Source organism: Scatophagus argus, chromosome 2 (genome assembly GCF_020382885.2).
Source record: "Scatophagus argus isolate fScaArg1 chromosome 2, fScaArg1.pri, whole genome shotgun sequence".
Lineage (NCBI taxonomy): Eukaryota > Metazoa > Chordata > Actinopteri > Scatophagidae > Scatophagus > Scatophagus argus.
Genome location: NC_058494.1, coordinates 4,894,614 through 4,906,855, shown reverse-complemented (window position 1 = coordinate 4,906,855; position 12,242 = coordinate 4,894,614). Strand labels below are relative to the sequence as shown.

At 39.9% G+C, this 12,242-nt stretch overlaps 1 protein-coding gene across 2 annotated transcripts; it reads left to right on the top strand.

The window, feature by feature from the left end:
• Window positions 1–59: 59 nt before the first annotated feature.
• ccdc40 (coiled-coil domain containing 40) lies at window positions 60–9,711 on the top strand. 2 transcript variants are annotated; one of them, XM_046402908.1, is made up of 19 exons: window positions 60–227; window positions 650–771; window positions 1,144–1,228; window positions 2,136–2,197; window positions 2,444–2,527; window positions 2,960–3,179; window positions 3,426–3,583; window positions 3,671–3,793; window positions 4,603–4,724; window positions 5,100–5,343; window positions 5,484–5,666; window positions 6,465–6,710; window positions 6,826–7,039; window positions 7,205–7,374; window positions 7,466–7,557; window positions 7,857–7,977; window positions 8,395–8,583; window positions 8,673–8,831; window positions 9,244–9,711. In XM_046402908.1, the coding sequence occupies exons 2-19, from the start codon at window positions 655–657 to the stop codon at window positions 9,481–9,483; spliced, it is 2,829 nt and encodes a 942-aa protein (XP_046258864.1). In that variant the 5' UTR covers window positions 60–227; window positions 650–654; the 3' UTR covers window positions 9,484–9,711. The 2 variants fall into 2 exon arrangements, with proteins under 2 accessions (XP_046258864.1, XP_046258858.1); XM_046402902.1 differs by having other exon boundaries at window positions 61–227; window positions 2,133–2,197.
• The last annotated feature ends 2,531 nt before the right edge of the window (window positions 9,712–12,242 follow it).

Here is a 12,242-nt window from a genome sequence, read left to right as displayed (position 1 = left end):
CGTTTAGAATGTGGTCATATCAGTATACTGATGATGATTTTAATATTAGTATTTCACCAGTTGGAGATGACCGACACACGCATGCATATTTCTTGTGCTTTGAGACAGCTGCCTGAACTGACCACACCCTCTGGTCCTCATGATCAGCACTGCGCCTCCTCCTCCAACGGAAGTTTACGGTTGCCTAGCAACGGTAGTGCTTGACTGTCGGTGATAATACTGCGCCGGTGAGTATGCAAGTGTTGTTAAAATTAAAGGAAATTACTATTTATATTTTTCAGTTACAGACTTTATTTATTTTATTTGTTCCTTAGCAGAGGTTGGTTGCCTACTCTTGGAATTGTGGGTTAATATATTCCTCAACGGCTCCGTGTCTATGCTTGTTATTATACTCTGGTTCACTGCTAGCGAGTTACGTCTGAGATAGCATGCTAGCATGCGTTGATATTGGCTTTGGAGGTGTTTTTTTGTACCGCACACATATGGAGAAAAAAGAAAAGAAAGAGTTTGCTACAGTTTCAGTTGAAGAAACAGCAGCATGAGCTAATAGAATTACAATCTATATTTGTTACGTTACAGTTAGTTAGAGGAAAGAAAATTACGTGTCAAAATATGCAAAAATAACTAAACCACTTGTTCGTAACCTCAGGTCCAATGCAGAGCACTGGAGATGAAGAAGGCTCCAGCCAAGAGGAGAGACACGGCGAGCTGCAGAATGAAAGTGACGAAGCCACAGAGGACTACGGAGCTACTGCCCCACCTGCTCAAGAGGTACCGTGTGTCATCTGTGCAATAGATAATAATTCTAATAATTAACAGCTGGCGTGCCCTTGAGCAAGGCACCTGACCCTATAATTGCTCCCCGGCGCCTGATGTGGCGACCCACTGCTCCAGTGTGTGTGCTCACTGCATGTGATTTGCTGGGTGTTGCGTGTATTGTCAACTGAGGATGGGTTAAATGCAGAAATGCAAAAATATACTGCCAATCAAAGCTGATTCTTCTTCTTAATTATTCCGTCTTATGCCCAGGTACTGTGATGTACATAATTTAAGTTAACAAAGAATTCAGTTGTAATGTGTGTCTAAAAATATACCCTGTTCTAATCATAATCAAAGTCATTTATACTCCTGTCTGTGTTCTAGTTTGGTTCACAGGATAGGTCAGGACCAGAACTTCACCCTGACCACAGTGGTGCTGATGAACACTCCCCTGTAGTCACAAATTCAGGTCAGAAGACACAGCATAACACAGTTCAATACAGCATCATTTATCTTCCTAAGGAAAATAAACACTGAGACTGGTTTGATAAGGATCCATTAGTTCAATGGTCGATTAAAATCTGATATTAATTTGAATGCAGGAAACTTTATTGTCCAAGAGCAGGATACTATGTTTAAGATTATAGCACCTTCACCGACTTAAACTATATATGAACTATTGTTCCTAATGAACAAAGAGAAAACACATCAACAAAAGTGTTGAACACACAAATACACTATATAGACAAAAGTATCCAGACACACCTCTTTTTTAGGGCTGTTTTCAGGGGTTGGGCTTGGTCCCTTACTTCCAGTGAAAGCAAATTTTAATACTACCAAGACATTTTGGACAGTGCTCTGCTTCCAACTTTATGGCAACAGTTTGGGGAAGGCCCTTTTCTAATCCAGCATGACTGTGTCCCAGTGCACAAAGCAAAGTCCATAAAGACATGGTTGGATGAGTCTGGATGACCTCAACCTGATCCAACACATTTGGGATGAACTTGAATGGAGACTGTGAGCCAGGACTTTTGGTCCAACATCAGTGTCTGACTTCACTATAGCTCTACTGCATTAATGGGTAAACATTCCCATAGAAACACACAATATATTGCAGAAAGCCTTCCCAGAAGAGTTTAAGCTGTTATAGCTGCATAGTTGTCTGTAGTCTGTGATGTCATTTAAGTCCCTGTTGGTGTAATGGTCAGATAGCCCAATAATTTTGTCTTTATAGTGTATATCCAGTTGGAAGACTCAGCCAAATACAAAAAAAGTTCTATATCACCTTGCAATATTTATAATTTTTCACATTTGACTTTTTTGATTGGTTAAGGAAAGTCTTTTATTTCCTCTGTTTCACCATAACACATCAGAAGACATGGAGGATCAGGAGCTGCAGGAGGATGAGGACGAGTTCATTGTTCTCAACGCTGAACATGTCTGTAACTTCTCCTTCACTTTTTGTGCAATCGCTGTTATTTATATGCCTAAATTTTGTCTTACTTCTCAAAGAGAATAAGGGTATTGTTATCTGTGTTCTTAATATCTTGGTGTATTAGGAGCAATGGTCACACTTTGCAGAAGGTTAGCTTGGGCTTTCATCGCTGTGAATTTGCACCTGTAACACAATGAATATATAAACATTATATTAACTGACACCATGTTTAATCTGATCTCTTGTCAGCCCCTGGTCAAAAGGCAGCAAGCTGCTCTGAGCGGCCAGCTCAACAAGCAGCTGGAAAGGATCAACCTGAGACTGAAGGAAAAGGTTCTAGGAACAAATTTTTTTTGTTTTGGGTTATTTATGTTCTTTTCTAATCTTTGCTCTTTGTTCCATTATTAATTGCATACACAGAAACAAATAACATGTAGTTCATAAGCACTTAGAGGTGAAATTTTCCTCACTTTGCATCTATAGGTCTCAATATGTCCACAAGATGGTGCTGTTGACCTGTATATAAATTAAATTTGCACTTTTTAATTGATCTTCTACATACAATATACACATTTATTACCCAACTGTAAAATGTTGACAAAAAATTGAAATTACCTTACTTTACCTAGAACAAAAAATATCTGTGATAAAGAATGTGGATGGAGGCATAAGGGAACCAGAATCAAACTGAGACACAGAGTTTGACATAATGATAAACAATTTGTTTTCTGGTTTTTACCTGTGCTCTTTCTCCCACTGCCCCAGCTGGCATTGGAGAAGACAGATGCCAACCATATTCTGGAGACAGGTGTTGAGATGTTCAGGATTCAGGAGCAGCTGGCCAGGCTTCAGACCAGGCTGGAGGACCGTCATCATACCAAGGAACAGGCTGAAGCTAAACACCAGCAGGCACAGTTTCAGCTGGAGGAAATGAAGAGCCAGTATTCCAATATTACAAACCAGGACAACAAAGCCAAAGCCAGTGGTGAGACTGACTTCCCATTTAATGCATCATTTACTTTAACTTTAACAAACTGATAGTACTTTACTTAATATGGAAATATGAGCCAAATATTGGTAAAACTAGGCCTGACCTGTTATTTCTGAAAATTATGAATCATATTGGTGTATAATCATGTTGACTTTTAAAACCAGCCTGTTTAAGGCAACAGCAAGGCAGCACTAGTGCTAGTCCAGCCATTGTGTCATCTCCTCTGTCTCTTCTCCATAGTGTCCCAACTACAGACGGAGATAGACAACCTGATGCTACATCTGATCTTTACACAAGGAGTCAGTGAAGATCTGCGTTCTAACATCAAAGCTATGAAGAATGTCAGACGTAAAGCAGGAGCTGAGAAGAACCAGGCTGAAGAGCAGAAATTGAAGCAGGTGGACAGATTGAAGTATTTTGACTGTATTAGGCTTGATCATTGATTGACTCAATGATATTGACTGAAAATACTCCTTTGTCATCAGGATTTGTATATAGAGCGTCTCACAAAGGACATGGAGAGGCTGACGCAGCAGATAGCTATGTCTGAGGCCCAAGTCAGTGCTCAAGCAGAGGAGACGCAGGCAGCTAAAGAGGCTCTCTCTGAGGTAAATATATTATGGCATAAGACAGTACATACTTATCAGTGTCTTTAATTACCAAAAAAGTACTATAAATTACTGCAGATACTGCAACTATTTGCATTTAAATGGCAGGAATTTGTAAAGCTTCATTATTATAGTTTTGCATCACTTGAAGCAGGGTTTCTAGTTGTAAGGAAAAAACTGACCAATGATCATCTTATAAAGTTGTTGTGGTTAACAATATATTTAGGCATCCAGTGTATATAAAGGAACATCATCATACATTTGAACTTGTATTTCTGTCCACATAAAAATGTTAGCCCAATGATCAATCTCCTTTTAGCTCAACTGCTGAGATAAATATTTGGATTATATGCTGCACTTTCTGTCACCAGCTAGTCACTGTTTTTGTTTGCTGTTACCTGCTGACCTGAGCTAAAAGTTGCTGGAATGACTGAAAAATTACACTGCAATGTCACATTATACATAATCATTTAATCCATTGTTAATGATAGATATAGTAAAAGATATTGATTAGTGCAGTTTTAAAATATATCAAATTGCTTATTATTTTAATCAATAATTCAAATTGGTCTGGTCTTTGCAGTAACTGAAAAGTGACAACAAGAACACATAATATCTGATTATGACAGTATAGTATTCACTGAAGATGATGGACTCAATCAGTCTCACACAACTTAACAACAAAATATTTTTCATTTGCTAAATCAAAATCAAGTATCTTATACAGTGAACATTCTCATATTCTGTGAGTGTTGGTGAAATATCTATACAACATCAGTCCCAGAACATGTCCACATATCTTTGTGTAGGCTGAAATGGAAATGGAGTCTGTGGCTATGGCACGTAAACAGCTGCTGCAACAGTGGAGCAGCAGCCTAATGGGAATAGGAAGACGAGATGAGGCCTTCAGTGCGATGCAGGAGGCCGTGAGGTGAGAATAAGGGCAAGAGGAGGATGAATATTAATATGTTGTTGATCCACTTGTGTTAGCGTGTTTCAAGTGTACCTATTGCTAACCATGTCCCCACACGCCATGGTGTGTGAATAGCATCTGGGGATTGATGGTGTTTCTGCTTTTCAGGCTAAACCAAAAAGACGAAATCAAAATAAAAAACTGGAGTCACATGCTAAAATAGAATTCACGTTTTTCAATATATGTAGATGTGTGTGAACAACAGGTAGAAAATACAATGCAGATTTAGAAGAGACAGTAATAACCTAAGGTTTAAACAGGTTACAAGGAAACAAATATCAAAATGAAAGCGTGCATCTATTCACTCTTTCCTGCTGTCCTTGTGTACCTCAGCACCATCAATCACCAGCTGATCTTGCTGGACAGAGAGACTGAAGGTTACAAGAAATCCATCACTGAAGAGCAGGAGAAAAATGAAACACTAACTATGCAGCTGAACTGGTCCCAGATGGACTGTACCGCCTCCAAAAAGCTGATCAGTCAGAAGCAGGCCCAACAAGAGGCTCTGCAGAGCCACTACAGCACCTGCCTCCTCACACTAAGGGAAACAGAGCTCACCCTCGCCAGACTCTCCAAGGTAGCCAGAAAACTAAAGCTTCTGTTTCGACAGCTCTGCATCAAATTTATCCACAGAGGTGTGCTATTAAAATGTCTTTCAACCTTCTCCTTTCCTTTGCAACCATTCCGCTCTCCATTTTTTTTCCATCAATGTTTTAGGAAACCAGTACCCAGCAGGCTGAAGTGAACGATCAGAGGAGGCAGCTGGAGAAAGAGAGCACTGTACGTCTGGAGTTAGAGGACAAGATCATGACCCACATGCAGCAGAAGCTCACCCACAACAGGGCTGCCAAATACTCGCAAAGGCTCACCAGCAAAATATCCACGCTCAAGAAGGAGAAGGTAAGTATTGCATTTAGTTAGCAAAAGCATTCAGATTGGTTCAGACTGCAGTTTGTGCACTGTTTAGTCAGTAGGTGCAGGTTCATTAACATTATCATATTATTAAATATAGACAGTATTTTTTTTTTTAAACCTTGAGTTTCTAACTGGGTCAGTTTTATTTGAAGGAGTGCTCCAGCCATTTATTAAAGCATAAAATTTCCATAAATTTTGAAACTCACAAGAAACAGATTTTTATAAAGAATGATCAGCAACAGAAGCCAAGACATCTTAACTTTTAGTGCTTAGTTTGTTTCAAGATCAAAAAGCTGAATCCTACATTCCCCAATGTGCAACTCAATAGCATCTTTAAATAGACTTCCTCTGCTTCATAGATACCCATTCATTTCAAACTCCACATCTCTAGCTTGTTACTCAGGTATTCTGTTGTAAATTAAGGTCTCAAGCTTGCACTGAGATGACCTTGATGGCATCACCAGGGTTATTTTTGCAAACTTTGAAAAGTTTTGTTCAGAGGAGAAATTATAAAACTGTTTTGCAGGCTGCAGAGTACTCCTCATGATGAGTAAACTGAACTTCATGTGTTCTTATTCTTCAAATCAGAGAGGAGCCTATTTAACACATTGTTATCGAGACCATGGAGGGTTGTGTAAGCTGAGCAGCAAACAGGATGCAAAAAATGCTAAAGTACAATGTGTTGAAGATAGAACATTAAAAAAACAGCACAAACAACACATGCACTATATGCTAAGGATAAAGATATTTAAAGGTAATGCATTTTTTTGTCCTCCCCTTCAGATCTCTCAGTTGTGGCAGCTGGAGAACAATATAGCGGCAGTGGGACTGGAGAGCAGTGAGGTCAGCCAACATCTGGACAGCCTGGCTCTCACCCAGGAGGCCCTAGATGAGGAGATCACAAAGTACAACAAGTTACTGACATTTAACCAGGATAATATTTCCTCCTTTATTACCCACATCAGACAGAAGCAAGACACTATCACCAACTATAACAAAAAGATCCATCAAATCACAGCCAGCACTGGGGTGAGAGAAACCTGTTTGTCTGCTGTTTACGTGGAATGGAAATTTGTGAGAAACTATTTCAGAAAAATATAATAATTGCATGCCGCCTTTGTAATTTGTGTGTCTTCATCCCCAGCACGAGGACCTGAGTCCTCTGCAAATCAAGATACAGGCATTAATGGCTCAGACTGAGGAGCTGGCAGCAAATATCAAGAGTGACCAGCAGCTCTGGATGAAACGACAGCGGACTCTTGTTGAACTGACCCAGGAGACAGAAGCCAACAGCAAGAACATGCTCAAACTGCAGGCCGAGTACACTGGCATGCAGCAGAAGAAAATACGCTTGCAGGGTAGGTAATCTAAAGAAACGTGTGCTTAAATAGGTACATTGTCAGTTGTCAGAAAGTTGTAAACAGGCTACTACTTTGTTTTTAGAGTAAAATTATCTATACATGCTGTTACCTTCCCTGTGCACTGGTGCATGAGCTCCTATTAAACGACTCTATCCTCAACAGGTCAGACTGAAGCAGAGCTGTGTGAGGAGGTGGAGCTGGAGAGGAATGTGAAGATGCTGAGAGGAGACCTGCTGAAGCTCAACACTCTGCTGAGCAAGAACGGACAGCTCAGCCTGGTGCTGGAGCAGGAGAATGCACTGACCGAGACAGACTTCCTTTGCAGACTTAAGGCATGACATATTTGTTCAAGTCATTTTTAGTTTTGTTCTTTTTTACCACTTTAATAGTAAATCATTTTTAAAGGTGATACAATGTGTTTAGGAGGCAGAGCGGGAGTCTATTGAAATGCAGATGAAACTCGAGAGGACCCAAGAGGAAAAAGAGAGACTACTCAACAGTCTGGTGGAGGCTGAGTCAGTCACAAACTCATTTTTTGCTTGTTCAATATGAGTTCATATTTCTATGGCAGTATGGCACTCATACAGAGTCTTACAAATCATTGCTGGCCTTTTACATTTGACATTTTACAATTGACATGTGACATTTTTTCCCATTAATGAATTCGTATTTATTGGAATAAAGTCATTCAGTTATTGACAGCTCAGTATCAGCCTGTTTTGTCATTCCTGCCCTCTACATTAACAGCTCATACCTCACATGACTGTGTACTGTTTTTTACCCCTGTCCTTTGTTGTGTACGTGTGGCCCACAGACGGCAGATTATGCTGTGGGAGAAGAAGATACAACTTATGAAAGAGACTCGTTCAGCTGTGGACTCAGATGTGGGAAAGGGAGACATCCAGATGATGAAGACTGAGATACACCATATGGAGGTAAACACACAGCACACACTACGCTTACATTTTACTAGACAATAAACTGTAATCTTAAATTGCCATCCAGCTGTTTGCCTTAGCATGTGCATACATGTATTTACATGGAGACAATAAAATTTTAAGAGCACTTTGCAAAAGTACCCTAAAACAGATCCTAGTTTTTATCAAGACTTGGACACCCTTTGTTAACTTGTCATCTCTCCTAATTTATAAGCTATAATCTGTTGAAAATCCAGCAAAAATGTGAACTTTTTTTTTTTTTAATCACAGCTGTGGTTTGGGTAAAGCAAACATTTATGGTGAGCAAAAATGAATGTCTGGGCCTCTAAAGCAACTTTAAAAGGTAACTCAATAAAGTCATCATAACCTAGTAATTTCTTTGCTTTCATTTGTGTTTTTTGTCTGTCTGTGCAGGTGCGACTCAACCAGCTGCTCAAGCTGCAGGAGCAGTTGCTGAGGGAGAGTGAAGCAACAGTGGCAAGGAGGGAGACCATTGTTCTGCGTCGCGAGGCCATGGCCCACAGCTCCCACAAACAGACTACAAAGGGCGAGCTGAAGCGCATCGTACAGGGCCTGCAGCGCAACATCCAGGACACACGCAAGGCAGGGCACATGGGGGACATTTTACATGTCTGTATTCATGTTTGAAGCATGTTGCTCAGTTATCTTATATGCAGTGTGTATGTCTTTAGCGTGTGGCAGAGTGTGAGCAGATGATCAAGGAGCTACAGGAGAGCCAGGTGAGTGTGAGCAACAGGCTTGAGCAGCAGAAGCAGCAGCTGATAGAACTATGCGGCACAAGTTACGTCCTTGACCCTGACTTCGTTAATCTCCAGGACAGCAAAGACAGGGTGAGGAGCACATACTTTTCCATGATATCCTGTAAATATGCTGCATGTCTGCTTTATGTTGGTTTCCTGTGTGCATTTATATACTATACTGGTTTGTACCTATGTTGTGTGTGTCACTGACTCTTTGTTGTCTTGAAATATAACACAACACACACCCTATTCATTTTTTAATCTATTAAAGTAAAAATAACATTAAACTGGTATGTGCAAAGCCAGTGTCCATCAAGGACTGAAATATACGCCCTCAGTCTCATGAATGTGTGGAACTAGTGACTTCAAAGTTTCCACTTATGGAAACCACTCCAACACACCAAGAATACTGGAAACAACTCATTGTTCTTCCACATTGTGTGTACATTTTCAAAAGCACAAACCGTATCTACATACATTCTGTATTCTTTCTTCCTTCTAGAACCTTGCTCTCCTCGTGGCTCTACAGAGCCAGACCAAGAGGTTGCAGGGGGTGCGCGAAGGCAGCTACCAAGCCTCGTCCACCAGCGAATCCGTTGGAGCTGCTCTGCAGTGCCAGATGGAGCATATGCATGCTACCAGCACCATCTTGCACCACGTGTGTGAAGAGTTCCCCCAGCACCAGGGGGCGCTCCGCAGGCTGTCGCTAGCATTGGCAGCACGCCCTCAGGCCCTGGAGTAGGACGTTTCCTGATGAGTGGAGAACAAAGACATGACAGTGAGTACAGAGGTGGAGAGGACGGAAAGGGAGTAAAAGTGAAGTGAAGTAGAAGTGACGATGAGAGGGAAGTGTTTAGAGAAGTGACTAATGGGGAGGTCATTTATTTTATTGTTTGTGTTTTGTTATGCTTTGAATGAAACACTGATTGTAAAACAATGTAATAAAATAAAGAAACAGCAATACAAATAACCAAATCCTTCATAGTGTTTTACTTTTTTAATCCAGTTACCAGTGTTGCCAGGGTTACTAGCGACATTGTCCTGATCATTAACGCAGCAATGACAAAAAAAATGAACTGGATGACTGAAACATTTCAGTATAGTTGTGCATTGAGCTCATAAACTTTTATTTATTCAGTTACTGAAAAAGGGAAGAGAACAGCACGTGAGTTCTGTAAATGTTGTGTCAGGACAATATCATCATTGTTCATAGATGCTTAATTGCCTTATTCACTGCCTCATTTTGTGATTTATTTTGACAGTACTGGACAATTGATTTTGACATGGTCCTGAAATCTCTGAGGTTTCACTCTCAATAAAATCCCCACAGCATCTAGTACTTGAGCAAAAAGTCCTGATTATTTCTGATGAAAACAGTAACGTTTTCTCATATAATCATACTGTAGCCAAACAATGTGTAACATGCATCATACTCCTCTTCTACCTTTTACAGTTTTCCTAATCGTGGGTGCAGCTCCTCATTAAATTTCATTTGTGTGGACAAAGCATTCAACACAATACTGAAAATGCGCACCTGTTTTTAAAAACAAATTCCATAAAACGTTCAAGTTCATTGTGGATGGTGGTGAGAAAGTTCTAACCTCACAATACCTCACAAAAGAAAAACGTTTAAAACCTTTGGAAATACGTTTTGCTTTCTCTAAGCTTAACAGTGTTTAACAGTGCACATATTGCATCATTTCTTGCAAGTGCAAAATGGTAAATTCCCCAGTATTCAACAGTGAAAACAATATAATATAATATATAATATAAAATATTACAGTTAGTTTATAGATCATATTGTATACAGTCAATATGTGGCATAAAATTGGGATGTATTGTTGATTCTGTTTATTTTCTCATTGTGCACCATCAGCATGTTGTTGAACAGTACCCACACATGCAGTTGTCTTATCTGACAGTGTTAAAATGACATTTGTGAAAAAATTATTTATACATAAAAACAACGTGTACAGGAGGCTGTTCACATGAAATGGGGGAAGTCACTGCACTGCTCATCACTGTCAGGGCTCATTTATATTTCTGTCTTTGGCTTGTGCATCATTTGTAGCTCTTAGCTTTATCATTATTGTTAGGGCAACTGTGCTCTTTGCAGTGAAGTGCAGTGAATTTCAGAACATGTTGGAACAGGACTTTGGTTTTGGGACATTCTGTGCTAATTTGTTCCCATCCTTTACAATGTGTTTTTTTGTGATCAGATGATTCACGATCAATCATGGCCCAATGCTGGAATGGACACCACACATTCCACACATTTTGCTGTGACCATAAACCGTGCTGTAGCTGACTATTTGGGGTGATATTATTGCGTTTGAAAATTGGGATGTAATTAAAGCTATTAAAGCTGTAATCTATAGTATGTTTTTAATCATCTCTGTGGGAGCTCATCATAAAAAGAGCACCTGCATATTTACCATGGGTGGAGATGACTTTATACCCTGCTACTGAGACAATGAATTCATCATACCTGTCCTAGCTGGCAATGTCAGTTAATTAAGCCTGTCAAGTCGTGACAACGTGTATGTGTTGTTAAGCACTGGGATTAATAGCATATGCCACTCCAACATCTGACAGCTTTACCACGCTCACCTGTGCACCTGAAGGCTGTTCTTAATGGCAGCATTGCATCAGGTGATTTCAACACTTGCAAGTGTGAGGCTCCTGCACAGATGGCCACCAAGCTTTGTCTCTGCAATGCTGTGGAACCAGCTCTTCAAACTGCATTCTCTCTGTAAGCATCGTGACTAGTAGGATTTAAAACTGTACATGGGACACCCCGCAAAATGAACTGGCAGCATTCATGCACCTGGAGTGTGATTAAACAAGCAAGTTAATAGAAACAACTCTGACTTCTATTTCACAAATTGCTTGTCACACTCTTCTTGAGAAAATCTAAAACTCCGACATGCCAACCTCACACCTATGGAGTGGATAGGGGAGATGACTTCTGCCTGATCAATAACATTTGTGCATGGGAGATATATTCAATGTACCTTTCTGTAAAGTCCAGTGACGTAGCAGAAAAACATTTCTTGCATTTCCAGTTTAACAGCATTGGTTGAATTGGTCTCCTGTATATTGTGTCATACATTATTTTAGATAACACACACTTCCTTGAAGCTGCTCTCTCATCTATGAAGACGGGGGGGACTTGTGATCTGTCATATAATTATGTTAAACCAACTCTGGTCACATTGCTCCTTGAAATCAGAGCAGGTCCAGCCCAGAGCAGGTTTCTGTTGACCTGATTGAATTAAAACATCGTTAGGAGGTCTTTTCCCAGTCATTTACATAATCATGACATTAGGGGGCATGGACATGTTAGTCTGACCTTATTACAGTATGTGAGCTTTGAGTCAGACTGTTTGACTTTTGAAAAACAAAATATAACTTTTTTCATTTCAAAAATTAAAACTTGAGTTCATAAGCAACAAAACACACCCTTGATTTGTTTTTTCTTTTTTTTCTTTTTTTTTTGTG